This window comes from Barbus barbus (genome assembly GCF_936440315.1).
Source record: "Barbus barbus genome assembly, chromosome: 4".
Classification (NCBI taxonomy): Eukaryota; Metazoa; Chordata; class Actinopteri; order Cypriniformes; family Cyprinidae; genus Barbus; species Barbus barbus.
Genome location: NC_136732.1, coordinates 18,435,752 through 18,461,710, shown reverse-complemented (window position 1 = coordinate 18,461,710; position 25,959 = coordinate 18,435,752). Strand labels below are relative to the sequence as shown.

Here is a 25,959-nt window from a genome sequence, read left to right as displayed (position 1 = left end):
TATAGTGTGAAATATTGGCCTTATATCATGATTGGTTTAGACGTTGTTTACACAATATTTTTCTTTTACTGGAATGCTTTTTAGATGTACTCAATTCGAAGTCTGCCCACAATGCTGTACCGTGAACGTGCAGAGGAGGATGGCTTTGAGGACATGACACAGCTTGAGTATGAAATTACTGAATAAGATGAATGCTATTTAACTATACACACACACACATAGTATATATGATAACTGAAATTTTGTGTTCAAATTTATATGAAAATGCTTTCATCAAGAATAAATCTCTTTCCAGGGAGCTGCACGAAGGTGCTGTGTTACTGAATTTGAAGAGAAGGTTTGAACGCAATTTGATATATGTAAGTAAATTGCAAAGTCTACTGCATATTTGCATATCTTAGTTATAAAGAAACACATAAATGTTTCTTTAGAACTAAAAAGTATGTATTTTTAAACCACTGGTTAAATAAAATTTAAATGCTATTATACTGTAAAATGTTCATTGCTAAGAATTTTGTGAACTCTAAAATGAATAAAATTCTTATAAAATTCTAATTAAATTTATTAATGAACTGTTATCAAAACAGATTATGAACAAATAATTTTGTTTTCTTCCAAGACTTACATTGGAAGCATCCTGGTGTCTGTTAACCCATACAAGATGTTCAACATCTATGGAACAGACATAGTTCTGCAACACAAAGGACATGCGCTTGGAGAGAATCCTCCGTAAGTTCATTCATTCATTCATTCATTCATTCATTCATTCATTCATTCATTCATTCACTCACTCACTCACTCACTCACTCACTCACTCACTCACTCACTCACTCACTCACAATATTAAATAAACAAATTAATTCATTAATATGTTTTGCACCTTAAAACTATTTAACTGGCACTTTTATAAAATGAAATTTCTTATCTATACAATACAAGGCTAATTCCTTACATTGTACTTTTTTTTAATGTTTCGTGCTTCTCCATTGTGTCTGCAGACATCTATTTGCTATTGCAAATGCCTCATACACAAAAATGATGGATGCCAAAGAAAACCAGTGCATTATTATCAGGTAGGATTTAGGTACACATTTGATTATATCACAGAATTGTGAAGTGAACACTTTTCAACTAACCTAACTCATAATAATGTTGTATGGAATGATCAAATAAAGGAATTGTCAGAATTCAAATAGCTGATCTATGTCCTGTCACCTCAAGTAGTCTTTTACACTGATGGAACCATCAGTGTCAGTTCTACTTGAAACAATCGCCTGGAACACTTTAAATCTAGCTCTGACGGAGATAAGGAAAAGCTGTAAGGAAAGACTACTGACGTCTAGGCCATGATTGCACCAGCAGATCACGTCTCTGTGAAATGCATCCATGACTGTTCAGAGTAGCTGGAACGACAGTCAAACTCAAGCATTTGAATTTCACTTCTGTCTGATGATCAGACACCTAGCTCATTACTTAAGTGCATAGCAAAAGACAAGGAAATCGGTTCCTCACGTGCCAAGCTGCATTCTGTGCCAATTAAAAGTGCAATTAAGTAGTTAAACTGGTAATTTAGGGGGTAACATTCATCATGGGGTTTAAATGTGCTTTATTGCCTTTCAGTGGAGAGAGTGGCTCTGGTAAAACAGAGACCACAAAGCTAGTTCTCCGGTACTTAGCCGCAATACATCACAAACAGAACATCACACAGCAGGTATGAGTTAAGTTTATAAACTCTTTTAAAACTATTAAAACTGTTCATGTACAATTTATAACTCATCTTTTTCTTCTATTTTACTTTTATGCAACAATACAGATTGAGGTATTGTACTTCTGTGTGTTGTTTGTACCCTATATGTTGCATGGGGTGTTGCACTTTGTGATCTGCAACATGTGCAAACAGTAAATATTAAGACTTGCCAAAGATTGTTTCTTTTAAAAAGTGCATTTGTCTTATTGCACTAGCAGATATTTTTTGACGTTATAAACAAGCTCAAAAACATGTGAAAAAATCTGCAGAATGCAGTAATACAATATACAGCCACATTCAAGATATAATCTATGAACGCGTGTCTCATGCAGTGTTGCTCTTTTCAGTAAATTTATCTTGTTTTAAGTATTTTAGAGAGTTTAACAGGAATTAACAGGACAGTACTTTGCAGTGTTGTACAAATTACAGCAGTTTATTACTACATCCTTTACGTAGTTAAGTATTTATGGCTTAATCTACAGATTCTCGAAGCAACTCCTCTTTTAGAGGCTTTTGGAAATGCCAAAACTGTACGGAACGATAACTCCAGTCGATTTGGGAAATACATGGAAATATTTATGGAAGAGTAAGTTAATCAATATCAAGTCTCTTTACTGTGTTATGGATACACCTAAGAGGAAGCATCTCTTTGGAGTACCTTTACAACTGAAAGAGGATAACAGGGTCAAGATTAACATGAGGCTAGTTAAAATGCCTGTATATTGGCGTACATGGGTTAAGTTGCAAATGACATATTAATGCTTGTCTGATTTTCCTGCTTCAAACAGAGGGGTAATCAGCGGTGCCATAACCTCACAGTATCTACTTGAAAAGTCCAGGATTGTGTTTCAGGTATTTTTCATAATGCTCTTATGGACATTTAAAAGTTCGTTGTTCAATAAACCAATTCTTTGCAGAAATCTGAAATGCTCATTTCCTTCATTTTGATCTCTTAGACCAAAGATGAAAGAAACTATCACATTTTTTATGAGATGCTTGCTGGCCTTCCTTCAAAGCAGAAACAGTCTTTATACCTTCAAGACGCAGAGACGTATTATTACCTCAATCAAGTGAGGCCAGATCATTATAGCAATAAAAGCCTCAAAAATTCAAAAGCGCTGCTGTTAGACTGCTTTTCTCTTTCATGGATACTCTTTTTGGTTGCAAGGGTGGAGACTGTGAGATTGTTGGCAAAAATGATGGGGAGGACTTCCGCAGGCTCCTCAGCGCCATGGAAATACTTCACTTCAGTGCCGAAGACCAGAGCAGTATCTTCAGGATCCTGTCTTCCATCCTCCACTTAGGAAATGTTTTCTTCGAGAGATATGAGGTACAATGAAACTCAATCTAATATATCCTGCTCACTTGGATTTCCCTCATGTGATGCTCTTTTTCAGTGGTGCCATGAATTAAGTTTAATTTTTTTTGACTCCATATCTTGGCAGACTGAATCTCAGGAAGTGGCATCAGTTGTGAGTGCTCAGGAGATCCGAGTGGTGGCTGAAATTTTACACATTTCCCCAGAGGGTCTACAGAAGTCCATTACTTTCAAAGTCACGGTAAGAAAAATCCTGCTTGGTAATGGATTCAATACTAAACAAAACATTATCACCTGTTATATAACACAGATGTAGTTTCTATTTTTGGATATGCTTTATACTTAATTGTAATTTCTGCATGCTATCCATTCATCCTTGTCACTAAAAAAACTGATGTAAAGGTTTGAACGCTATTTGATGTACTGTATGTAAATTGCAAAGTCCAATGCATATTAATATCTCTAATGTATAAAGAAACATATGAATGTAATATATATGTGTTTCTTTAGAACTACGAAGTATGTATTTTGAAACCACTGATTTAATAATATGAAAATGCTATTATACTGTAAATATATTATTACTAAATATTTTATGTGAAATAATTCATTACATTCTAATTAAATTAATTTAATTACATTAATGAACTGTTATCAGAAGTTGATAATGAACTTTTGTTTCATTTCAAGACTTGCATTGTCAGTAATAAAAAACAAAACAAAAAAACAAACAAAACAAAACAAAAAACAATCCAGAACTCACATATAGCCACTTTTACATTTATTTGCCCATGTCATATCTTTACTATTATTTATTGACTCAATGCATTTCATAGCATATGCCAGCATATGGGCTTCTCAGAACTAGCATTATTTTCTGAGCTATTTTTGTGTTAACTTTTACTGGATTTAGAGATCATTTTTTACTGGAGGTAGGAAGTCAGTTTCCCTCAAGTACACACAGGTGTAGTTCAGCAAATGTTACACTAACAGTTGAGAACCACAAAGAATAAATTTTGAACAAATGTTTTTTTTTTTTAAATGCTCAATTGAAAAGCATGCTGTCTTTCTCTATAACAGATAACAACAGTTTTGTCACAATGACATTCATACATTTTAAGTGTGACTAATGACTTGAGTGTCTTATCCCTGGTTTCATAGACAAGGCTTAAGCCTATTCCCAGACTAAAATGCGTTTGGGCCATTTTAACTGAAGGAAGCTTGCACTGACTGATCTTAAAATATGTCAGTTTCATTGTTTTAGTGTTTTTATCTAAGGCGTGTTTATAAAAGCTACTTAAATGTCCTACTTGAACTGTGGCCTAAACCTGGTTTAACCTAAGCCCTAACTGTGAAATAGGGCCTAAATATTTTGGCAGCCACTGCATATTGTGTTTCACATGAACTGGCACTGTTTGAGATCGACTGGACAGGAAGAATCAGTGACTCAGCTCTAGCCTCTAGACCTTACATGACCTCCAGGCAGACCTTACGTCAAGGTCGCCTGCCAAGTATCAACATACTGTTAGTAAAGGACGTACCATTACATCACTTTTTCTTGGAAACACAACCATCCAAATGCCAAGACTGTTCAATTAGACAGCAACCACAAGACACCAAGAGATAAAATGGTGCATATAAATGGTGCATATAAGCCCCAAATCCCTCAGATAGTATAAAGTGCCAAGTTGATTATGGCAGGGCAGCAGGCCATATCACTGTGGTAACCGGTGTAACCCAGTCAGGGAAAACCCTGGGCAGAAACAGACAAGGGGCCTGTGTTACAGTCCTAAGTGTTTAGCAAATACCATCCAGACCTCTGCAGGGGTGCCACCAAGAGGTCTGATGCAGTATTAACCCTGCCTAACCAGTCCACTACAATCACATTCAGCTTAGTGCTTGCACAGGAATTAAAGCATCTCCACTACTCTGTGATCAAAAGGACTGCATAACAAAATTTTACTTTCTAGAGTGCAACAGTGTTCACCCACTTTTTCAGAAGACTTAGTTTCAGAAGTATTTTTTGCATTCATTTTTTCCCCATAAGGGTTTTAAATAAGGCAGTGGTTATTTGCACTTTGATAGACACTATTTACACTAAGTACAAATAGCAATGGTTTCTATGTATACTAAGTGAAAATAGCAGTATTTTTTAGTGATATGCTAGTAACACTAAGCGCAAATATCTATAGATTCTATTTACACTGTTAAAATAGCAGGATTTTCTGTTATTTATAATACTTATTGCAAATAGTGGCAATTATCTGCACCTCAGTATTGTAATACATTATAAAACAGTATGCAATAATAACTTATTGAGTGTAAATTTTAATTTCAATTCAAATTATTAAATGGGTGCCACCTTATTGGGACGAAAGCCCTTTTTTTAATAAATAAAAAAATACATGCTTTTTTGATGTGATTTGAAATTTGAAAAGGGAGAAAAAAAGTTTGCCAAAAGGCAGATTCGAACCCGGGTCGATCGCGTCAAAAGGAGTAGGGGTGGGCGGTATGACCAAAATCTTATATCACGATATGACTAATTTTATACCACGATATAACGATATACATCACAATATAGTTATTTTTTTCTTTTAAAAAGGTTTTTATGATATTAAAATCTTTGATACCATAGAATTTTCATAAACCTTTTATAATCCAAAAAAACCCTCCTCAAGCTCATTGAAGAAAAATGAAGTCAGTGATGAAATAAGGATAAGAAACTAATTGCAAGCAATAGGACAAAAACTACAATAAATAAGAAACGCTACATACATTGTTTAAATTCATTAGTCTTCACTACATTAATTATATCTATCTATCTAGATATAGATCTATCTATTAAAGTTACAAAAGTGATTTAGTCAAGAGCATCACTGTTTGATTTATATGAAAGGCAGACAGGACGAACATTGGACAGCTTCCCCTTTAAGACCGAAGTCCGGATCCATACTGTTACATATGCGTTTTCTTTATCAGCTGTTTACTCTTTCTTAAGACCTAAATCACTGTGTTTATGAGGATGCTTGCAAAGACGGGGTTTCTGACGCATATAAGTGTGTTTATGTAATCGTTCAAAGACAATAATTGATTCAAAGATAAAGAATATATTTTACATTCATTGCAAAATATGCATGTTATGCATACAAATATTTAAATACTTTGAGAGCACAGGGAAAATGACATCATCCGTCATTTGCAGTGCTTCATGGGAGTGGGCTATGCGATTTGTTTGCCATGATTCTCTGATTGGTAGAAATTTCTCTGAAGAATAATGGGTAATGTTGTTTTTCACCAGAAATTCTGCTGTTGAACATGATTATTTAAATATATGTTGAAATAATGTGGGCTAAAAGCAAGTACTATTGATTACCAACCTTAGTACTTACCCAGGTCTTAGTATGCCTGTCTTTAAATGTTTTTAACTTATCAATCACAGTAAATTCCCCTATGAAGAAAATACATGGAATGTTTACTTCTGGAACCCCTCTATTGCACTCTATAAACTAAAGAACATCTTAGTATAGATCTAGTAGTTATGATATTGACCAACAGGGGCTAACTCAACCATGCTAACTCAACTAGCCAAACCTTAACCTTCTGCATCAGACAAACCTGCCTTAAAATCATACCACTGTTTGAGCCAATGACATTGTCATGCTGCTCGAGATCCTCAGGCAAAACAGACAATGTTATAACAAAGACATTGTGAATGAGGGATGGACTAAAAGATTTAGCTGTTTACATATAAGATGATAAGATGACAGAAAGCAGCTACATGTATAAGCTCATATTTGTGTCTAACTACCGGTACTTATATCAATTCATGACAAGACATGGCCCAATAGTAAAATCTCTAAGAGGTGTCAGTTAAAACAAATAGAGAACTTATTCAAATGACTGTTTCTATTCAAACCTGAGATATGTTTGAAATTATCCAAATTCCCACACCAACAAAATGAAAAGTCTTTAAAGTTCCAGCATTCCTTGTCCAGTATAGTTTCTGGAAATGAAGGAGCATCCAGGATTTTTAAAAGAACAAGTTGTTTCCTTATGAACTCCATATATTTTCCACAGGTATCTAGAGTTGATTCCTCAACCTTCCTCTGATGGAGACCCTCAACATATCCATATTTTGTTTCAGCATCTTTCCTCACATCAGAGCCACATCAGTTCCTGATTTCAGATGCATCAAAAAACCTTTCATATGATCCTTCACACAGCATCTTGTTTCAGATCAGCCTTTGTCTCAGTTGGTCTTGGATAGAGCCAGTGCTCATCAATGTTCACAGTCCCATTGCCATGCTGAAATGTGCTAAGACTCATGGCTGCTACTGTGACACCTCTGAGGGCTCCTCAAAGTAATTGAGCTAATTCTTTTTATTAGAGAAACAGGTAGTACCTATGTAACAGGAGAAGTCCATACTCAAAGTCATTTCGTTTTGTCCAGCTGAATTGCACGGTGATCTCATGCTACCGGGTTTTCTTATCTGATGAAACCATTAAAGCCCTGCTTTCAGACATCGACACCAGAATTTTATCCCGCTAAGAGACAGATATATCCAAGTAAAGTGAACGAGAAGGGGAATTCTTCTACCACAACGTTTAAGGGAATTTAAGGGAAGATTTTTTTATTTAAAGGCCTTAATGTTATCAGTTGAAAGGGATTAGTATTGTCTTGCCACAGATGCCAGGGTGTGTTTACATTTACCGACACTGGCGCTGTAGGCTGCTCCACTTAAGGGCTATATCAGTTTCACCCACCTACTGATAGTGTCTTAGCAACATTTCATCTAAAAGAGATTAGCAACATTTGAATAAAGCTGGTTTCCAATGAAAGTGGCATGTTATATGTGACATGTAAGTTTACTCCTTTCAGAAACTTTGCTACAAGTATTTCTGATTATTCTGTAATTTCACTTTTTTTTTTTTTTTTTACAGGAAACAATGAGGGAAAAGATCTTCACCCCCTTGACTGTTGAGCGTGCAATTGATGCCAGGTAGAAAAACTACAATGCATTTCTATATACTAAATTTAAATAAATTTTTAAATTAAAATTTTTAATTATACTACAGGCTAGCTATATACTAGCCTGTATTCCACTTCCTACTTCACTTCCTTCTCGCCATAAATAAAATATTGCAATATTTATTTATTTATTTACTTATTTATTAGTTGTATATTATCTAAAGCTTCAGCCAAGAAAAAAACAGTCCTTACATATTAACCAATTGGCTTTATAATGATTTTACAACTTCTGCCAGTCATGGAATAAGCCACTCCCCTCTTTCCATAACCCGCCTTGGCATAACCGTGGTCCAATGTTGCGAAGTCCATGGTTTCCCCATGGAATTGGGCTACTTTAACACCGGTTGAAGTGACCCCAATAAGATTTTTTTTTTAATTAATAAATTATTATTATTATTTTTTTCAATTTTAAAATATATATATACTGTATATGGAATGTGAATTTTACTAGGGGAACCCCGTCTAAAAAATGTGTACCTGAACACGATTTTTACCAGGGGCGTTACAAGGAACACTCACTAGAATTAAATAAAAATAAAAAAGCATGCACTTTAGAGAAAAAAGGTTTGATAATAAATAATGGGATTTAATGAATTAAAGACTATGAAGAAATAAGAAATATAGAATTGAAAAACAAAGAGAGTACTGAACATTCAGATGTATTAATTTTAGCATCAGTGTCATGAAAAGTTCTTGTCTAAAAGATTGTATTGTCTAACTACTGAGCACTGAGGTAATCAAATTATAATTTCCCCTCTCAAACAACAGAGATGCTGTTGCCAAGATCCTGTATTCCCTTCTATTCAGCTGGCTAACAGACAGAATAAATAAGCAGGTTTATCCTCAGAATGAAGCACTTTCTATCTCCATCCTTGATATCTATGGATTTGAGGTATACTGCAGTAACTTGTTTCACCCCAGTAAAATGGTTTGCTAGTACTCTACATTGCTGTAAAATTTGGATTTCGTTCGACTGAATTCCACTTTTTTGTACATTGTAGGACCTTACCTTCAACAGCTTTGAACAGCTTTGCATAAATTATGCAAATGAGTACCTTCAGTTCTTTTTCAACAGGGTTATTTTCAAAGAAGAACAAGTAAGCTGTCTTCTAATAGTCTGAGAAATGTAGATGAGTAAATTGCCTGCGGTATGCATCTGAAAAATTATTTTCTTTTGAATATCCAAGGATGAATATAACAGAGAGCAAATCAGCTGGGAAGAGGTGCCTTACTCTGACAACCAGGCCTGCATTGACCTCATTGCAGCAAAGCCACATGGGATGCTCCGAATTCTTGATGACCAGAGCGGGTTTCCACAGGTGTCATTTCTTCTTAATGTTCAGTGTTCTTGTTAGTGCTTATTTATTCATCACTACTAGTTTGCATCATTTGCATTTTAATTATCCTGCTTTTGAATGAATTTCCTCTAGGCTACAGACCATACCTTCCTTCAGAAATGCCACTATCATCATGGCAACAATCCACTTTATTCCAAGCCAAAAATGCCTCTCCCTGTATTTACTATCAAGCATTATGCTGGGAAGGTCACTTATCAGGTGCATTTAATATACTTGCCTTGAGCCATTGAGTATTTGAATTATTCCCTAATAAAGTATTAGTGGAGGAATGGACCAAACGTTCTGTGATGCTTCACAGGTTCATGAATTTCTGGATAAGAATTACGATCAAGTTCGCCAGGATATTCTTGACCTTTTTATTCAGAGCAAAAACAAGGTGAGAGAAATGATTTAGCTACCATTAGCTAGGAATTAAATGACCCTAATAAACCTTATGAACCTTATCTCACTGTGGTTTTAGATGGTTGCATATCTCTTTATGAGTTATGCTGAGGCCCTCAACCAACAGAAATCCCATGTTGGGAAAAACAGCACAGTAACGCGGCGCCATCAGGCCTCAACGGTGGCGGCCAAGTTCCAGCTATCCCTCATGGAGCTCATTGAAAAGATGGAGAGGTAGACCACCTAAATTGTGCATTACGCTGTCTACATGAATCTCGTCTTGTTGCCTTTGATTGGCTCCAGACCCATGTAAGTTATTCATCACCAAGTACATGCTTCTATTTTGTACTGACAGAGCCAACCCATATTTTGTGAGGTGCATAAAGCCAAACCAAAACAAGGAAAGGAACAGCAGTCACAGAGGTATTAAACTATTTGCATCTTGGCAGGAATTGAGATTGACCGAGAGAATGTGTGTAACCCTGCAGGAGCCTGGTGTGTTTGACATGGAGCTGGTCAGTGCCCAATTGAACTATTCTGGGATTTTGGAAACAATTCGAATCAGGAGGGAGGGCTATCCGATTAGAATGCCATTTGATGTCTTCCTTTTCAGGTAAGAGCTAGAGTTGTCAAACTAAAATGAGGCAGTTTGACTTAAGTTGAATGAATTATTAAATTATCTGGTTTAGATACAAGTCCCTGCTAGGCCTCAAACAGCCTCCTCCTGCCAATGGTGAAAACTGTGTCATCATGTTGAGGAAGCTTTGTCCTGTTAGACCAGGAGCATTTCAAGTCGGTGTCACCAAGGTGAGCATTATTCTGATAAGCACACTTGTCACAAGTCTCAGCTGCATCTGAAATCGCATACTTTCTAGTACTAGGCAATAGAGTAGGCTTAAAACTGTATTTGAAAAGAGTAGTGTGTCCGATTTCACAGCTTTCATAAAACACTGGGTGAAAAGTACCTGGATGACTTACTATTTCTGGTGAGATTCTGAAGTGCACATCTGATGGACACTTTAACATCCCATGAGGCCATAGTAGATGAGTTATGAATGTCAATGAAGCAACATAACTGACACTGGTAAGTCACATGACAGTGACAACATGACAGATGTAGTACGTCTGGATTTCATTCATATTACACATATTCAGAACATATTTTTTAACAGTTGTAATTACTAATTCAGAATAAGTACCTACTCAGAAGGGATGCAATTCTGGATGCAGCCTTAGCTTGTCAGACCACTCGCAGGTAGTTCTTGGTCAAGATATTTTACAATGTGGACCAGACTGTGAAAGGTCTGGTTGCATGAGGCTAGTTTTTTTTTTTTTTTTGCATATTGCACATTTTGTTTGTTAGCTGTTCATGAAAGAGGACATATACTTCCTATTGGAGAGCAAGAGGGACAGAGTAAGGCATGTAGCTGCCCTGACTCTGCAGCGTTACGCCAGGATGTTCTTTGTGAGAAAACGTTATATGGCCTTCCGCATGAAGATCATACGTCTGCAGGCCCACTGCCGAGGCTTTCTCACAAGGTACAAGCTATCATTTATCACTCAAAATGCTTAGGGGTGTCCCTTTTGTAATAATACTAATTTTACATGCTTTGCACAGGAAACGATATGTGAAAATGAGAGCTAGCCTGGTGAAATTCCACTCTCTGATCCATATGTACATTGATCGCAAGAGATACATCAAGGTAAGAACAATGCGGTTTTAGTGCATAGTGATCAGGCTGAGCAACAATCCCACATTTAATAGTTTTACTTATTTTTCTTTTGTTTTAGCTGAGATATGAGGTCAGGAGAAAGGCAGAAGAGGAGCAAAGGAGAATAGAAATGGTTATAATAGCATTCACTGTCTAAATGGACCACATTTTAGTATATTTCTTATGCCTACAGTATATAGGGGGAAAAATATTATGAAATTATTTTCTCTGAAAAATTTTATATTGATCAAAACCTGTTCTGAATATTACACTATATACTTTATTTGCAGGAGCTGTCTAAACGGGAAGTGGTCAACGTCACTCATCTGGTCATTCCCGCTGAACTTGGAGAATTGATGCAGGCAGCCGCTGGTACTGCATTTTCTTACTTTAAGATACACTAATATAACAATATATAAAAAAACCTGTATCAAAGTTTCCACATAAAATAATAAGCATAAGTAAGCATAATAAGTTTTCAACATTGATAATGATAAAAAAATGCTTCTTGAGCATCAAATCAGCATATTAGAATAATGTCTGAGGGATCATTTGACACTGAAGACTGGAGTAATGACTGCTGAAAATTCAGCTTTGCAATCACAGTAATAAATGAAATTGATAAAATATATAAAAATAGAAACTGCTATTTTAAACTAAAAATATTTTACAGTTTTGCTGTTCTTACTGTATTTTGTTTATAAAATAAACACAGCTTTGTTGAGCATAAAACATTAAAAAATCTTACCGACCCCAAATTTACAGTACTGAACAGTAGTGTGCAGAGTTGGGAAATTTACTTTGCAAATGTAATAGATCACAGACTACAAGTTACTATTAAAATGTAGTAAAATGTAGAATGTAATTTTAAATGTTAAAAGTAATGTAACTATTTCAGTTATTGTATTAAAGTCATGTAACTGATTACATTTGATTACTTTTTGATTACTTTTCTAAATTTCTAATGAATGTTTTCAACTGTGATTCATTTTCAAGAATTTAAAACAGGCAGGATAATCCTTACAGTAGTACTCAACACTGATTACTGTCAGACTTTCAATTTCAATTAAGATTATGAAAATTTAATTTAAAGCACAGCCACCACATAATTTTAGTTTAGCGCCTCTTTATCCTTTGAGATTGTTTTGAGGTCAAAATCATGTGGTAGAAATTCCCTACGCACCTGACTTAAGTTGAGTTGTGTCTCCCGACACCGAAATTATACTCAGTTGACTTTTCAGACTGAAAACCGTGATAGCTCTGACTGCAGAACCAGGAGAACCAGGCCTAAGACAATTCAGTTAAGAATTACAGTTACCCGACGCCTAAGAGAGTCAGACAACTTCTCGTCCCCTACGAACACTATCACCTGGGACTAAGATCTCTAGTGTTCGACTAACCTGCTGCGCAGCAGTAATCAGACAGGCTCCAGACAATGCCTTTGAATATGCTTTAATCATGGTCGGGAGGATCTCATCTCAATCACAGAGAAACCCCACACAACAAGGATACAACAGTTTTTATAGGAAAGTTTACATAGCATAGGTAACATGTCATATTACATAATTTTCCTCTGATCTGATTGGTTCTCTTTATGTGAAAAATTAAAAACTCATTCTGCTTGGTTACTGATTACCTCAGCTTATTCCTTAAATCTTATATCACCATTAGTAGTCTTAAACAGACATCATGTTTCATTATTACAATGCTACTTAAGGCTAGAAAATTTCTGTTCCCTAACACATACTCAAAAGTTAGACCTGCAAGGAAAAGAAGTGTTAGACATTATTTGTCATCAGCTGATTTTATGATTAATTTATATTGATTATATTAAAAATTTCCTTCACAATCGTAAGATATAGTTTAATTGCTATGATACTGTTTTTGAAATCAAATATTTGCATAGACAGGAAACACTGCCATCTAAAAATGCCTTGGAAAAAAAAGTTCATCTGGAAAAGTAAAGCATATGCATAAACCCAAACATAAAATAAAACAGTTATCAAATAAGCATGTGTCCTATTCTGTGTCCTAAACAGTCTTTGCAATTTAGAAAATAAATCAATTTATGTGAAAATGTGTGTGTGTGTCTGTCTGTCTGTGTGAAAATATTCAGATGTAACACCCTTTGTTATCGTTGACATTTTCATAAGTAATTGTAATTTAATAACACATTTTTTGTCAGTAACTGTAACAGATTACAGTTACATTTATTTTGTAATTAAATTATCCGGTACATGTAACTAGTTACTCCCCAACACTGGTAGTGTGTATATATAACATCCACTGCCTGTCTCACTTCTCACCTCTGTGTTTTTTTAGGAGGTAGGGAGCTCCATTCTGATTGCTTGGCTTTAGTCCAGGCTCCCACAGTTCAAGTGGAGTCACAGCTCACGCTACCTCTTGACATCAATAACTACACCATCTCCAAATTTGTCCAGATTCACTTCAAAGTAAGACTTTCTTAAGTAATATATTGCAAAATCCCAAATAAGCGACAATAAGCAGACAGTAAACAAATAAGCAGGTATTTTAAACTGTAGATTAATTTGTGTATTAAGTATGTGTTTATATTTTTATTAATAAATAGGAGGCAAAGTTTGGAATGTTAACTGCACCTTTGATGACACCACTAACCCACATTGATGACGATCTTACACATGACGCTCTAGATGTCTTTGTCATGGTACACTGCATTATATTCTGTAGAAGATTTTGCCATTGTCATCTATAATATATGCAATAAAGCTCGAATGTTAATGAATTATGTGAAAATCCCATTCATTTTCTCTATAGAGAAACAGATTTTTAACAACAACATATAAACCTTTCAACACAGAGACCTACTATAAGCATGAGATTGATATGTGAAGATATGTGCCTCTGCTGTGCCATAAGTAAGAGTGATTTCAACTTTATTAGCATTGTTATTTCTTTCACTTTGTAGATCTTGAGGTTTATGGGTGACCCACATCTAAATGGTGCTCAGGAGAATTTATTTGGAAACTACATTATCCAGAAGGGGCTTACCAACCCTAGCTTGCGGGATGAAATCTTATGTCAAATTGCCAATCAGGTTTGGAGAAACACCAATCCAGATAACTCGGAGAGAGGCTGGCTGCTGCTGCTAGCCTGCCTGAGTTCATTTGCACCATCAGCCAAAATGGAGAAATACCTTCTGAAGTAAGCAACACACCAATATTTACATTGAACATGTCACGAACTACATTTGAGTCCTCATAACGTTTTGGCTTTTGTATGTTTTAGGTTTGTCTCAGATCATGCCTATAATGGATTCAAAGCTGTTGGCCAACACAAGGTCATTCAAGCCATGCAAAAGTCCCTGTATGGACTGGAGACAGCGAGGACTTACCCATTGTCCCTTCTGGAATGGACAGCCAATAGGAAGAAAGCAAACATGGTTTTGCAAGTGCACTGTTTTGATGGTGTGTGTAAGTTTCACTTGCACTGTTTTAGTTTCTGCAACCTTCAGTCAGTGTCGGGCAGTTAAAACCATTGTCAGTTAAGGTCTAATTTAGTTGCATTTAACTTTAAACCTTAACCAAACATTAACTCTTGTTGCACTATTACTCCAAATTTCATTTTAATTAATTTAAGTTTAAGTTAAATAAAATTGCACTTTATTGGTGCAACCTACGCTCAATTTTACTTTTCAAAAACACATTTAAATACTAAACCCTGATGAAAACGACAAATAAAACCAGCCTATGGTGGTTGGCTGGTTTTACCTGGTGTTACAGCCTAGGTCATTGTCACGAAGGACAGTATGCATTTAACCCATCCAAAGTGCACACACACAGCAGTGAACACACACATACCGTGAACAAACACCCCGAGCAGTGGGCAGACTAGACAGCCTACAATCCTCCATGGCTCATATGAACCATCACCCTCAATTCCAACAGCGTCAACCAAGAGTCCACGTAAAAGCTCTGCCTTCTGTCCATATTGCGACAGAAAAGAACACTACCTGAGTCAGTGCCCCACATTCCAGTCCCTAACCAAATCCCAAGTGATTGACTGGATTAAGACTAATAACAGATGCTGGAAGTGTGGACGCAACCATAGAGCTGCACAGTGTACTCTCAGGAAACTCTGCCATTTGTGTAATGGGAAGCACCTTCAGATTCTCCATGAGGTCAACATTAAGCCAGTAAATGAAGGGACCTGTTTAGTCAGCAAAATGCTATACCAAGACTGCCCTCAAGGATTCAGCAGCATACCCCTGAAAGTGGTCAGAGTCATTCTGAAGCATAAGTGGTAGAGCCTAGATACTTACGCTGTACTTGATGATGGTTCTGAACGAACTATGCTGTTACCATCAGCAGCCAGGAAGCTGGGACTCACAAGCCAGGCAGAGTACTTAGCCTTGAGAACGATAAGGCAAGACATCACTAACCTTCGTGGTGCCTCAGTGTCCTTTCAGATTTCAACTCCATCCCAGCCAGGCAGGAGCTACAAAATAACTGAAGCCTTCACTGCAGAACAACTGAGCTTGACCGAACATACTTACTCTGTTGCAGAGCTTCAGCGACGTTACCGACATTTGAGAGGCTTACCATTACAGCCTGTTCGCAAAGCCTGTCCCCTGTTACTTATCGGAGCAGATCATCCTCACCTTATCACTCCGATTGAACCCAGTCCGTCTTGGTCCACCTGGAGGTCCGGCAGCAGTCAGGACTAGACTGGGTTGGTCTTTACAAGGCCCAGCAACAGTGTCTACACATTGCTGTTAATCCCTTGATGTTGTTCCAGAATGTTGAGAGACTCTGGCAAGCAGATGTGATTCCCAACAGATCAGAGAAATCTGTCACTCGGTCTAAGCAGGACCAAGAAGTCCTTGACATGCTCCAGTCAAAGACAAGTCGAGTAATGATTGATGGTGTGAGTTGCTATGCCACTCCTCCCTTGCATAAGAAGGATATGCCCATTCTTCAAGCTCCCATGGAGGCAGTGCTTTCTAACCTTAGGAACACAGAGAAACGCCTGGAGAAAGACCCCACCAAAGCGGCCGCCTACAAACAGGAGATGAAGAAACTAGAAACCTCAGGTTATGTTGTCAAACTCCCACCTGAAACAGTTAATTCACAGAGTGAGTCGTGGTTCATCCCTCACCACATTGTGCAGCACAATGGTAAGAACCGAGTGGTTTTTAGCTGTTCTTTTGAATTTGAAGGCCATAACCTGAACAACTATTTGCTGCCAGGACCAGCCTTGGGTCCATCCCTGTTAGGTGTATTCCTACGCTTTCGTGAACACCCAGTGGCAATAAGCAGCGACATATGTTCCATCAGGTTCGTCTCCTCCCAGAAGACAGGCATCTCCTCCGCTTTATATGGCGAGACTTGGACAGATCTAGACCACCAGACATTTATGAAAGGCAAGTGCTACCTTTTGGCACTACTTGTAGTCCATGTTGTGCCATTTATGCTGTCAAAAGACATGTTATGGATCAGAACATCAGAACCACTGTAGAAAGGACATTTTATGTGGATAATTGCTTGAAGAGCCTCTCATCTCCTCAAGAGGCAAGGCAGCTTGTAGACAAACTCTGCACCCTCTTTGCCAGTGGTGGATTTGAACTTCGCCAGTGGGCAAGTAATGACCCAAACGTGGTGGAACACCTGCCGACAGAAGCAAGATCCACCAGTACAGAATTGTGGCTTTCTCAAGATCGTACCGTTTTGCAAGAATCTGCACTAGGTTTAAGGTGGAACTGCAAATCAGACCTCCTTGGGTATAATATCCATCCTGTCAAGCCTGGACCATGTACCCTTTGACAAATTTACAGAGTACTTGCAACCCAGAACGACCCCCTGGGATTCATACTCCCATTCACCACGCAAGCCAAGAGATTATGGGACAAGCAACGAGACTGGGATGACCCAAATCTACCTGCTGAACTTTTGAGATCCTGGAGGGAATGGGAGGCAGAATTGCTTACGTTGACAAGTATCTCACTACCCCGCTGTGTCACATCCTCAGGTATTGATCATTCTCACAACACCAAAGAGATTCACATATTTTGCGATGTATCCGAGCAAGCCTATTGATCTGTCGCCTATTTACGTTCAGAGGACGACATCGGTCATATTCAGTTAGCCTTTCAACTAGCAAGGTCCAAAATTGCCCCAAAACGGCATCTTACCATTCCCGGACTAGAGCTGTTTGCTGCCCTGAATGGTGCCCAATTAGCCAAACTCTTGCATACTGAGCTCACCATCCAGATCAATACAGTGACACTATAGACAGATTCCACCACCGTTCTAGCCTGGCTCAAGTCTGAATCATACTGATTCAAGGTGTTTATTGGCACCAGGATAGCCAAAATTCAAGAGCTGACTGCTGAATGCACCTGGCGATTTGTAGATTTAAGTAGTAATCCAGGAGACGACCTCACCCGAGGTAAAACTCTTTCTGAACTATCGGTGCCCAAAAGATGGAGCCAAGGACCATCATTTTTATTTGAGTTTGAAACAGTATGGCCTGCCACCCCATCATACAACCACCAGAACTCAAGACGGAAGAGCGCAAAGGAATCTTCTGTGGCGTTGTGACAGAAGTGGCACACCTGGTGAGCTGTATTCAGACCATGGCACAAGTTGCAAGAAGCATTTGCGTCACTCACTCACCAGATTCAGCTACATCTAGCTAAACAGAAAATATCATTCCACTTCAACCTGCCTGGAGCCCCACACTTTGGAGGTGCTTGGGAAAGAGAAATTAAGTCTGTCGAGACTGCCCTTCGCGTCACAGTCAGCTCCCAAGTCGTAACAGAGGAAGTACTCCAAACAGTGCTCATCGAAGTGGAGGGAATGCTTAATATCAAGCCTCTTGTCTTATTTCCAGTGATGTAGCTGACCTCGACCCTGTCACACCAAATTATCTGCTCATGGGGCGGCCAGATAGCTCACTACCCTCTGTAGTTTATTCTGATACAGAACTTATGGGCAGATGGAGATGGAGGCAGAGTCAAGTTCTAGCCGATCAGTTATGGTTAAGTTTCATCCGTCACTACCTGCCTACACTGCAGACACGCAACAAGTGGCACACAGATGCCAGTAACCTGTCTACTAGAACCATTGTGATGCTCATCGATCCACAACTACCACGAGCATTATGGTTAGTAGGCAAAGTTGCAAAGACATTCCCAGGTTCTGATGGCCATATCAGAGCTGCAGAGATTCAGGTTAAGGACAAGACCTACATCCGACCTGTTACTCGCCTGATCCGCCTTCCTGCATTCACAGATCAAGATGAGCCTCTATTAACCCCCTCAACTGATTAGTTTTATAAAGTGCAAATATGCAAAAGCATATTTGGGGGCGGCAATGTCACGAAGGACTCATCCAATCAGAGCACAGTTTATTGAATGACGTCAGTTAGTGCCTCGCAGTCAGCAAGAGATGAACTGTGAACGTTCCTACGCAGAACTAATCTCTCCTTTTCCTTCATTAGTGGACTTTATGTCTAGAATACCACTCACTGTTACCACTCAACCTAATCAACAGTAAACACCTAACTTTGGTTTAACTGAGTCCTATGTGTTCTTACCAACACACCAGTGCGGATACAAATCCACCTTTTCCAGCACAAATACAGTCTTTACCTAATTCTCCAAAACTAAGTCATAGCTGATTTACAGTAGCAGGCTGGTTTTAGATTGGTTTTGACCACTACTTTCGATGGTCAGGCTGAAAGACCAGCTGAAACCAGAATATTTTGAGATACCCTTGTTTGAAATGAAAGAGATATGCACACTTATGTAAGACAAACTCAATAGATAGCTTACAAAACAGTTAAATAAAGCCCTGAAAGGCTCTTCCATCATCGTAATCCCCTAAATCAGCCAGGCAGGTTCCTTTGTTTCTTAAAACCCTCTGGAGACAATTGTGTAAAGCGCATCTGCAGTATATCAGGTGATACTTGATCTGTAGTGATGCACAGAATAGAAACAGTCATTTGCGTGTAGTCTCACTCATACATGCCTGTCAAACCACAGCTGTTAAACGTCATGTTGTATTGACAGGGACATCTTTCCTTTGCCCTGTGCACTCCTGGACGAGTGGGGAGGAGCTGGCTGGAGATATTCTACATCATAGGTACACAAACTATCCTTATTATGTTCCATCTTTGTCTCTGTTGTTCCACTTTGCTCGGTTTCATATTCTGTATGCCATGTCATTAGTGCATGGCTCATTCTTTCGGGCATGTTGGGATATGTACAGTCTATAATGAGGCCTTCATTATCTCTGCCATCTGTAATTTGCCTGAAATGAATAGTCTCATTAATTGGATCCACAGGGGTGTGACGGAGGCCTGGAAGGGGTGTTCTGTTGTAATGAAGGAGCATGGACAGTGGGCGGAGCTCGCAGGGCATGATTATGTAATGGACTTGATCGCAGACATGGAACTGACGAGAAATTTTCCTAAGCAAAAGTCCTACTTCATCATCTCTGCTGAGAGTCCCACCAGAACTAGGCCCAATCCCAGCCTGTCAGTATCTATATGATATTCTTGCATGTTTATTGGGATTTTATTTACTTTGGAAATGGGTTATGTACACTAATATGGTACATTATCATAAATATTAATTATATTTTAATAGATCTGTTTTGCATGTAATTTAAAAGTGAGTTAAATGTGAGCATGTAATTTCTGTGGCATTTGTGGCTAATGACTATCAGTGCTTGAAAATGTTGTTTAGTGTCACTAGTTCAAAATTCACCTTTAAGGCACTAAAATTCAATATTTATATTATGAAAATTTGAAATAATTTCTGTTAATGCTTTGCAAGCTGATTTGTCAGTCGTCTTGGAAAGCAAAGGTTTTTAGTTACAGATGCCATCGTAGAAATTCAAAGCAATGAGTGATTAATTCCCCTAGCAATATTGTCCAATAAAAGGGCAAATTTTGGGAGAAAGTAAATATTATTCATAGCTCAGCAACATGTGGTCCTAATATACTGACTGTGTGCCATCTTTGAAGCAACCCGTTCCATGTAGAATTACATAGCTTTGTACTGTATATTCCCCTGATCTCATTTACATAATTTTGAATATTAAATATATTAAAAAAAAGTACAAAACATTTTCATTATGTTTTTTGTATGAGCAAAAATATATTTTTTAAAGTAGAGTGATAGGCTAAGTATATGCTTTAAGTAGTTAATTTCAGGGGAAATATGTTTGCAGTGTTTTCTATTATTTTGCCCTCACTATGAACTTTCACAGGGCTCTGTTTGGAAGCGGGTTTGATTCTGACGATGACAGCTCACTTCTGCTCTCCCAGACAATGCCAAGCTCCAGTCTGCCAGATTCAGATGAATATTACAGCCACGGTCAGTTTTTTTTTTTTTTTTTAAGTTGCTTCTACATATTCTGTTCTGATTTCAGTTTTTCCCCCAATAACTGTAAAAAATATATAGAATCAGACTTCAGTGAAGCACCAACTCAGAAAGGCATGGACAGATATCTCGACAGCCTGTTTGACCCAGTTCTGTCTGATGGTAATGGGGTAAGTGTCTCTTGTTCATTTATGCCTAATTCAAATAAGTGTAAATATAATAAAAACAATATCATTTGTAAGTTAAATGCAGCTATTTATGGAAAGAAGCTTAAAAATATAACATAAATGCAGAAAACAATTGGCCACTCGATCCTCATAGTGTAAGTGATTGAGTGTATCAAATGTGCTCTGTGGGCGCCAGGTGCTCTGCACTGGGGGTGATTAAGTTAACACTTTACCGTATTTCTCACAGGATTGAGCATACTTTATTTTTTGCCTTTATCTTTATTATTTTGGTATTTTTATATATATATATATATATATATATATATATACATACACACACACACACACACACACACATACATACATACACAGTATATATATATATATATATATATATATATATATATATATATATGTATATATTTATAAATAACTTTTATTTTTGGTTGTTTTTTTTGGGCAAACATAAAAAAAAGCTTGGATTGAGGGCACTTGTAAAAAAAAATAAGCATGGGATTTTTTCAGTCAAAAAGACTAGTTTGAAAATAATAATTTTTTGCTCACTTAATGATCCTAGACTGGTAATAACAAACCAGACTCCTGTGGTCTAGGCAAGCATGACGCTGTCTCAGTTGCGCTAGTAAATGGGCCATGCCCCTCTTAGAGAGTATAAGGTACTCCCATGGGGAGATAGATTTCTCGTATGACTGAGCTGGGAATGGTCCAGCCCTGAGTTCAGAGCCTGTTTTGCTTTGCCTTATCTCTTCTGCAGGATTTTGAGAAGTCATCCAGCATGTCCAGCCGTATGAAGGGAGCTGGTGGGATTGGAGGGGAGGATGGTGACATAGAGAAGCCCCTCTCCAGCAGGCCTTGTCCCCCCGGACTGCAGCCCGGTGGTGAGCTCTGCATCTGTTTTCTTTCTGCTCTCTCCTTACCACACATCAATTATGCATGGGTACCCTAGGGTCAATTGGTACCTGAAAGCAATCAATTGCCAGATAAACATTCAGACTTGCAAATTATTGTAAACCGCTCATTTGCAAATTCTTTGCATGATAAATGATCAATGTACTATTTAGATTGATTTAATGCTTTGGTGATTTGACTGTGGCTTTTGGTGATTGGTGTTCCATGGGTCATTCTACAAAATGGGTGCCATTTGTGTTCCTTAAAAATACATGTGTAAAAACTCTATAAATAGCTGATGAACAAAAAATGCAGAAGCATTATTTTTATGCTAAAATATTTTGAAAACAAATTAAACTTTAATACATAATTAGCTGTAATAATATTTCATTTCTAAAATTATAGTAAGATTAAAAGATATTCAGTTAGCTTAAGGTTTGTTTTGTTTTACTAATTCAACTGTAGAGCTGTCAATACTGTTACTTTTCTGAAGACATATTTATGTTATATGTTTACCATTTTGTTACTTGAATGAAATGAATGTTAACTGAAATAAAATATAAAAACGTATTTCATTTTACCAACATTTGTCATTGTTGCTCAGTTGAATTTGAAGTACTAAAATAACTAAAACTTAAAATAATAAAAAATGACTAAAAATGACTTAAAAAACCTATAAAAAAGCACAGCAAAATTACTAAAACAGAAAATATAAATAATAAAATATAATTCAAAATATTAACAATATTTATAATAGTACATCAGTGCCAGTGATAGTTAACTATATATATTGTTGAGAGTCTATTTTGTGTGATTGTTTATAAATTTGTGCAACTTAATTTAATTAGACTTGTTTAGCACATCCATCCTGTTAATGAACAATGTTGCAAGGTGTTTAGTTCACTTTCAGCAATAATGTTCATATTTATTTTATATAGGGGTTGGCACAGCTAATTGGGGTTCGTCTGACCTCAAAACTTTATAGCCAAGCCAATCCTTGCATTAAATCGTTTGATTAAGACGTACTAAAGGGGTAATTGCTTACTGATCCTTAGCCATATTTACTATCCTCAGCGGTGCCAGTTCTACCTGTTATGGGAGGAACAATGATGCCACCTATACCTATGCCAGCTATGTCTTCTGTGCCTCATGTACACGCCCCTACCGCCGTACGTTCAGTACCCTCACTGCCAGCTTTGCCTGCAATGCCACCTTTGCCAGCTATGCCTAATGTGCCACCAATGCCTGATATGTCAGGTATGAATGCTGCATAAATTATGCTTTCCTCTGATTAATTCTCTGGGATCATTTGTGAAAGACAGCGCTGTTTATTTCTGTGTTCTAATCACAGTTATTAGAGTACATCTGCTTTATCTCTAATGGTGTAGATCCAGCTGTCTTAGCACAGCAGCAGCAAGCTATCATCAACCAGCAAGCGATTATATTGGTGAGCACATACAGCATGACTTAAACTTGTAGTTAGCCACAGCTAAATGCATTTGAATACTGAGCTAATGTGATGTACACAGGCTCAGCAGATGACAATGCAAGCCATGGCCCTCCAGCAGCAGATGTATAATTCAGCGCAGCACACACACAGCGAACATGTGCCAGCTCCCCGCTCCAGCCAGTACAGCCCCGTGAGTATCTCTGAGCACTGATTACAATATAGATGATATATCATTAGATATCAAGAGAACACTTTGATTATATTTTAATGGCAGATATAGAAGTCATATTAGCATTTTAAATTCCCACATACACTACTGTTCAAAAGTTTGAGGTTGGTAACATTTTGAATATTTTTCAAAGAAGTCTGTTATACTCACCTAAGATGCATTTATTAAATAAAAAATACAGTAAAACACTAATATTGCAATTTAAAATAACTATTTTCTATTTGATTATAGTTTAAAATCTATTTTTTTCTGGGATGGCAAAGCTGAATTCTCAGCATTATTTCTCCAGTCTTCAGTGCCAAATGATCCTTCAGAAATCTTTCTAATATGCTGATTTGCTGCTCAAGAAACTTTTCTTAATATTATCAATGTTGAAATCAGCTTAATATTTTTGCATAAACCATGATACATTTATTTTCAGGATTCTGAATAGAAAGTTAAAAAGAACAGCATTTATTTGAAATAAAATATTTCGTGATATTATTAACTTTTGGTCAGGCAATGCATTCTTGCTAAATAAAAGTATTAATTTCTTAAAAAAAAAAAAAAAAACTGACCACAAACTTTTGAACAGTAGTGTTCCTAACAGTAGTGTTTTTAAACATATTGATGAACAGTTAATAAATTAAAAAATCTTTTGTCATAATTTTTAATCATTACATGTCTTTTATTTGAAGATTAAACAAGAAACTGGACCTGTTTCCTACAAACCAACCCCTGCTTCTCCACCACAGAAATCTTCACAGCGACAGTACAGTATGTCAACATCAACCTATATAACTTCATGCTTAATTTTACTCATTAAAATGACTATTTCATTAGTATGTTGATATGTTTCCAAAGGCCCAACTAGAAGGGATCCACCAGCAGGAGATGTGGTGCGAGCCACTGTCTCAAATTCTGAACATTTAGAGCCAAGTCACAACATCAAAGACATTATCAAACAGTACCAGGCAAACCCTGTAAAACCAACAGAGATTCCCAGGTGAGAAATGAACATTTTTAGATCCAAAAGCCAGTTCCACATCTTTAATAATGAATGACCTGAACTGAAAACTGATACACAGCTAACCAATGTTTTCCTTGACCTTGCAACAAAACATTAATCAAATATTAATCAAAAGAGATCTTTAAATTAGAACAGAACAAAGGCCAAAGCTCTAAATGTACTGGACTTCAATGCAGGAGGGAAGCTAAAGTGTTTTTGAGGAAACCAGACCCCCATGATGAAGCTATGATGATTCTTAAGGACCAGATGAGTGCTCCACCTCCACAGGTAGATCACTTATAGTTATAAGTATTAGCAGTTAGCTTTAGTATTATCATTGCGATTAATTCTTAGTATGTTGGTGTCCCACACAACCAGCGAAAGAAAACCTACACTCCAGTCTCTCCCTCATCATCTGCAAATAGGTATGATTATGATGGGGGGCCACTGAAACCAGCAAAAAGCATCAAGATGCAGCGATCACTTCCTGTGCCAGCTGTTAGTCAGAGATTCCCAGCACCTGCACCTGGTAAACTCAGTTCATCTCCAGTATGTAATTTAATTTCCATTCAATGTAGAGGCCATATTAGCACGGCTATTATGTTTCATTACAGTATCTAGAGAACTTCCAGTAGAAGAGGAGAATATTCAGACTCAGCTACACAAGAGAAGCAGTGAAGAGCACTACACCTACACCAATGTACCATGGAAGATCTACTTGAGGAAAGAGGCCAGTGTCATTTGTGTTGTGATGGGGCAATGGACACAGTGTCTTTGCTCTAAAATATGGAAGTGATTATGAAACATTCAATTTGTGTCATCTGTTTTTAGGTTTTTTATCCAAAAGACAGCTTCAACCACCCACTGATGCTAGACCTCTTGTTCAAGCAGGTTTGATTTTTATTTTTTTTCCCAGTTCACTTTGGTATTAGGGCTGTCAATCAATAATGTTAATCTTGCAATTTTATAGTTAACATTTAAACATTCAGTTTCTAAATAGTAAATAATGGGTCAATGTGTAACAATGTGACGTAAGGCATAAATTTATGCAATAGTGCTCTTTACGTGTCTTACAACAATCAATAATATATCAATAATTCAATGATAAGTAATAAAATAATAATTCCATTATAAAGTAACAAAACCCACTTTATGGACGTAATCTGTATAAAGATATTTAACTTTTTTAAGTGCACTACTATTAACAATATTGGGATCAGTAAGATTGGTTTGTGTTTTTGAAAGAAGTCTCTTATGCTCAGCAAGTCTGCATTGTTACAAAATACATTAAAAACTGTTATTTTGGG

The 25,959-nt window shown here is 37.2% G+C and overlaps 1 protein-coding gene across 1 annotated transcript in view; it reads left to right on the top strand.

The window, feature by feature from the left end:
• Nucleotides 1-84: 84 nt before the first annotated feature.
• LOC306868186 (unconventional myosin-XV-like) overlaps nt 85-25,959 on the top strand; it is a gene marked incomplete at both ends in the record, with an annotated part of 34,442 nt that continues 8,567 nt past the window's right edge. The window contains 41 exons of the mRNA XM_079414255.1: nt 85-167; nt 296-359; nt 620-729; nt 999-1,073; nt 1,621-1,711; nt 2,230-2,333; nt 2,536-2,599; nt 2,704-2,817; nt 2,916-3,077; nt 3,193-3,306; nt 8,007-8,065; nt 8,863-8,986; nt 9,096-9,191; nt 9,282-9,413; nt 9,525-9,650; nt 9,751-9,828; nt 9,913-10,067; nt 10,189-10,446; nt 10,523-10,640; nt 11,197-11,372; nt 11,452-11,536; nt 11,625-11,678; nt 11,836-11,917; nt 13,868-13,998; nt 14,136-14,231; nt 14,493-14,728; nt 14,813-14,991; nt 19,596-19,668; nt 19,871-20,062; nt 20,800-20,906; nt 20,994-21,082; nt 21,852-21,975; nt 23,060-23,242; nt 23,344-23,432; nt 23,515-23,625; nt 24,342-24,420; nt 24,508-24,649; nt 24,850-24,940; nt 25,031-25,181; nt 25,267-25,382; nt 25,484-25,543. Of these exons, the coding sequence (XP_079270381.1) occupies nt 85-167; nt 296-359; nt 620-729; nt 999-1,073; nt 1,621-1,711; nt 2,230-2,333; nt 2,536-2,599; nt 2,704-2,817; nt 2,916-3,077; nt 3,193-3,306; nt 8,007-8,065; nt 8,863-8,986; nt 9,096-9,191; nt 9,282-9,413; nt 9,525-9,650; nt 9,751-9,828; nt 9,913-10,067; nt 10,189-10,446; nt 10,523-10,640; nt 11,197-11,372; nt 11,452-11,536; nt 11,625-11,678; nt 11,836-11,917; nt 13,868-13,998; nt 14,136-14,231; nt 14,493-14,728; nt 14,813-14,991; nt 19,596-19,668; nt 19,871-20,062; nt 20,800-20,906; nt 20,994-21,082; nt 21,852-21,975; nt 23,060-23,242; nt 23,344-23,432; nt 23,515-23,625; nt 24,342-24,420; nt 24,508-24,649; nt 24,850-24,940; nt 25,031-25,181; nt 25,267-25,382; nt 25,484-25,543 (4,773 nt within the window). The remainder of the gene's footprint in view (nt 168-295; nt 360-619; nt 730-998; nt 1,074-1,620; nt 1,712-2,229; nt 2,334-2,535; nt 2,600-2,703; nt 2,818-2,915; nt 3,078-3,192; nt 3,307-8,006; nt 8,066-8,862; nt 8,987-9,095; nt 9,192-9,281; nt 9,414-9,524; nt 9,651-9,750; nt 9,829-9,912; nt 10,068-10,188; nt 10,447-10,522; nt 10,641-11,196; nt 11,373-11,451; nt 11,537-11,624; nt 11,679-11,835; nt 11,918-13,867; nt 13,999-14,135; nt 14,232-14,492; nt 14,729-14,812; nt 14,992-19,595; nt 19,669-19,870; nt 20,063-20,799; nt 20,907-20,993; nt 21,083-21,851; nt 21,976-23,059; nt 23,243-23,343; nt 23,433-23,514; nt 23,626-24,341; nt 24,421-24,507; nt 24,650-24,849; nt 24,941-25,030; nt 25,182-25,266; nt 25,383-25,483; nt 25,544-25,959) is intronic.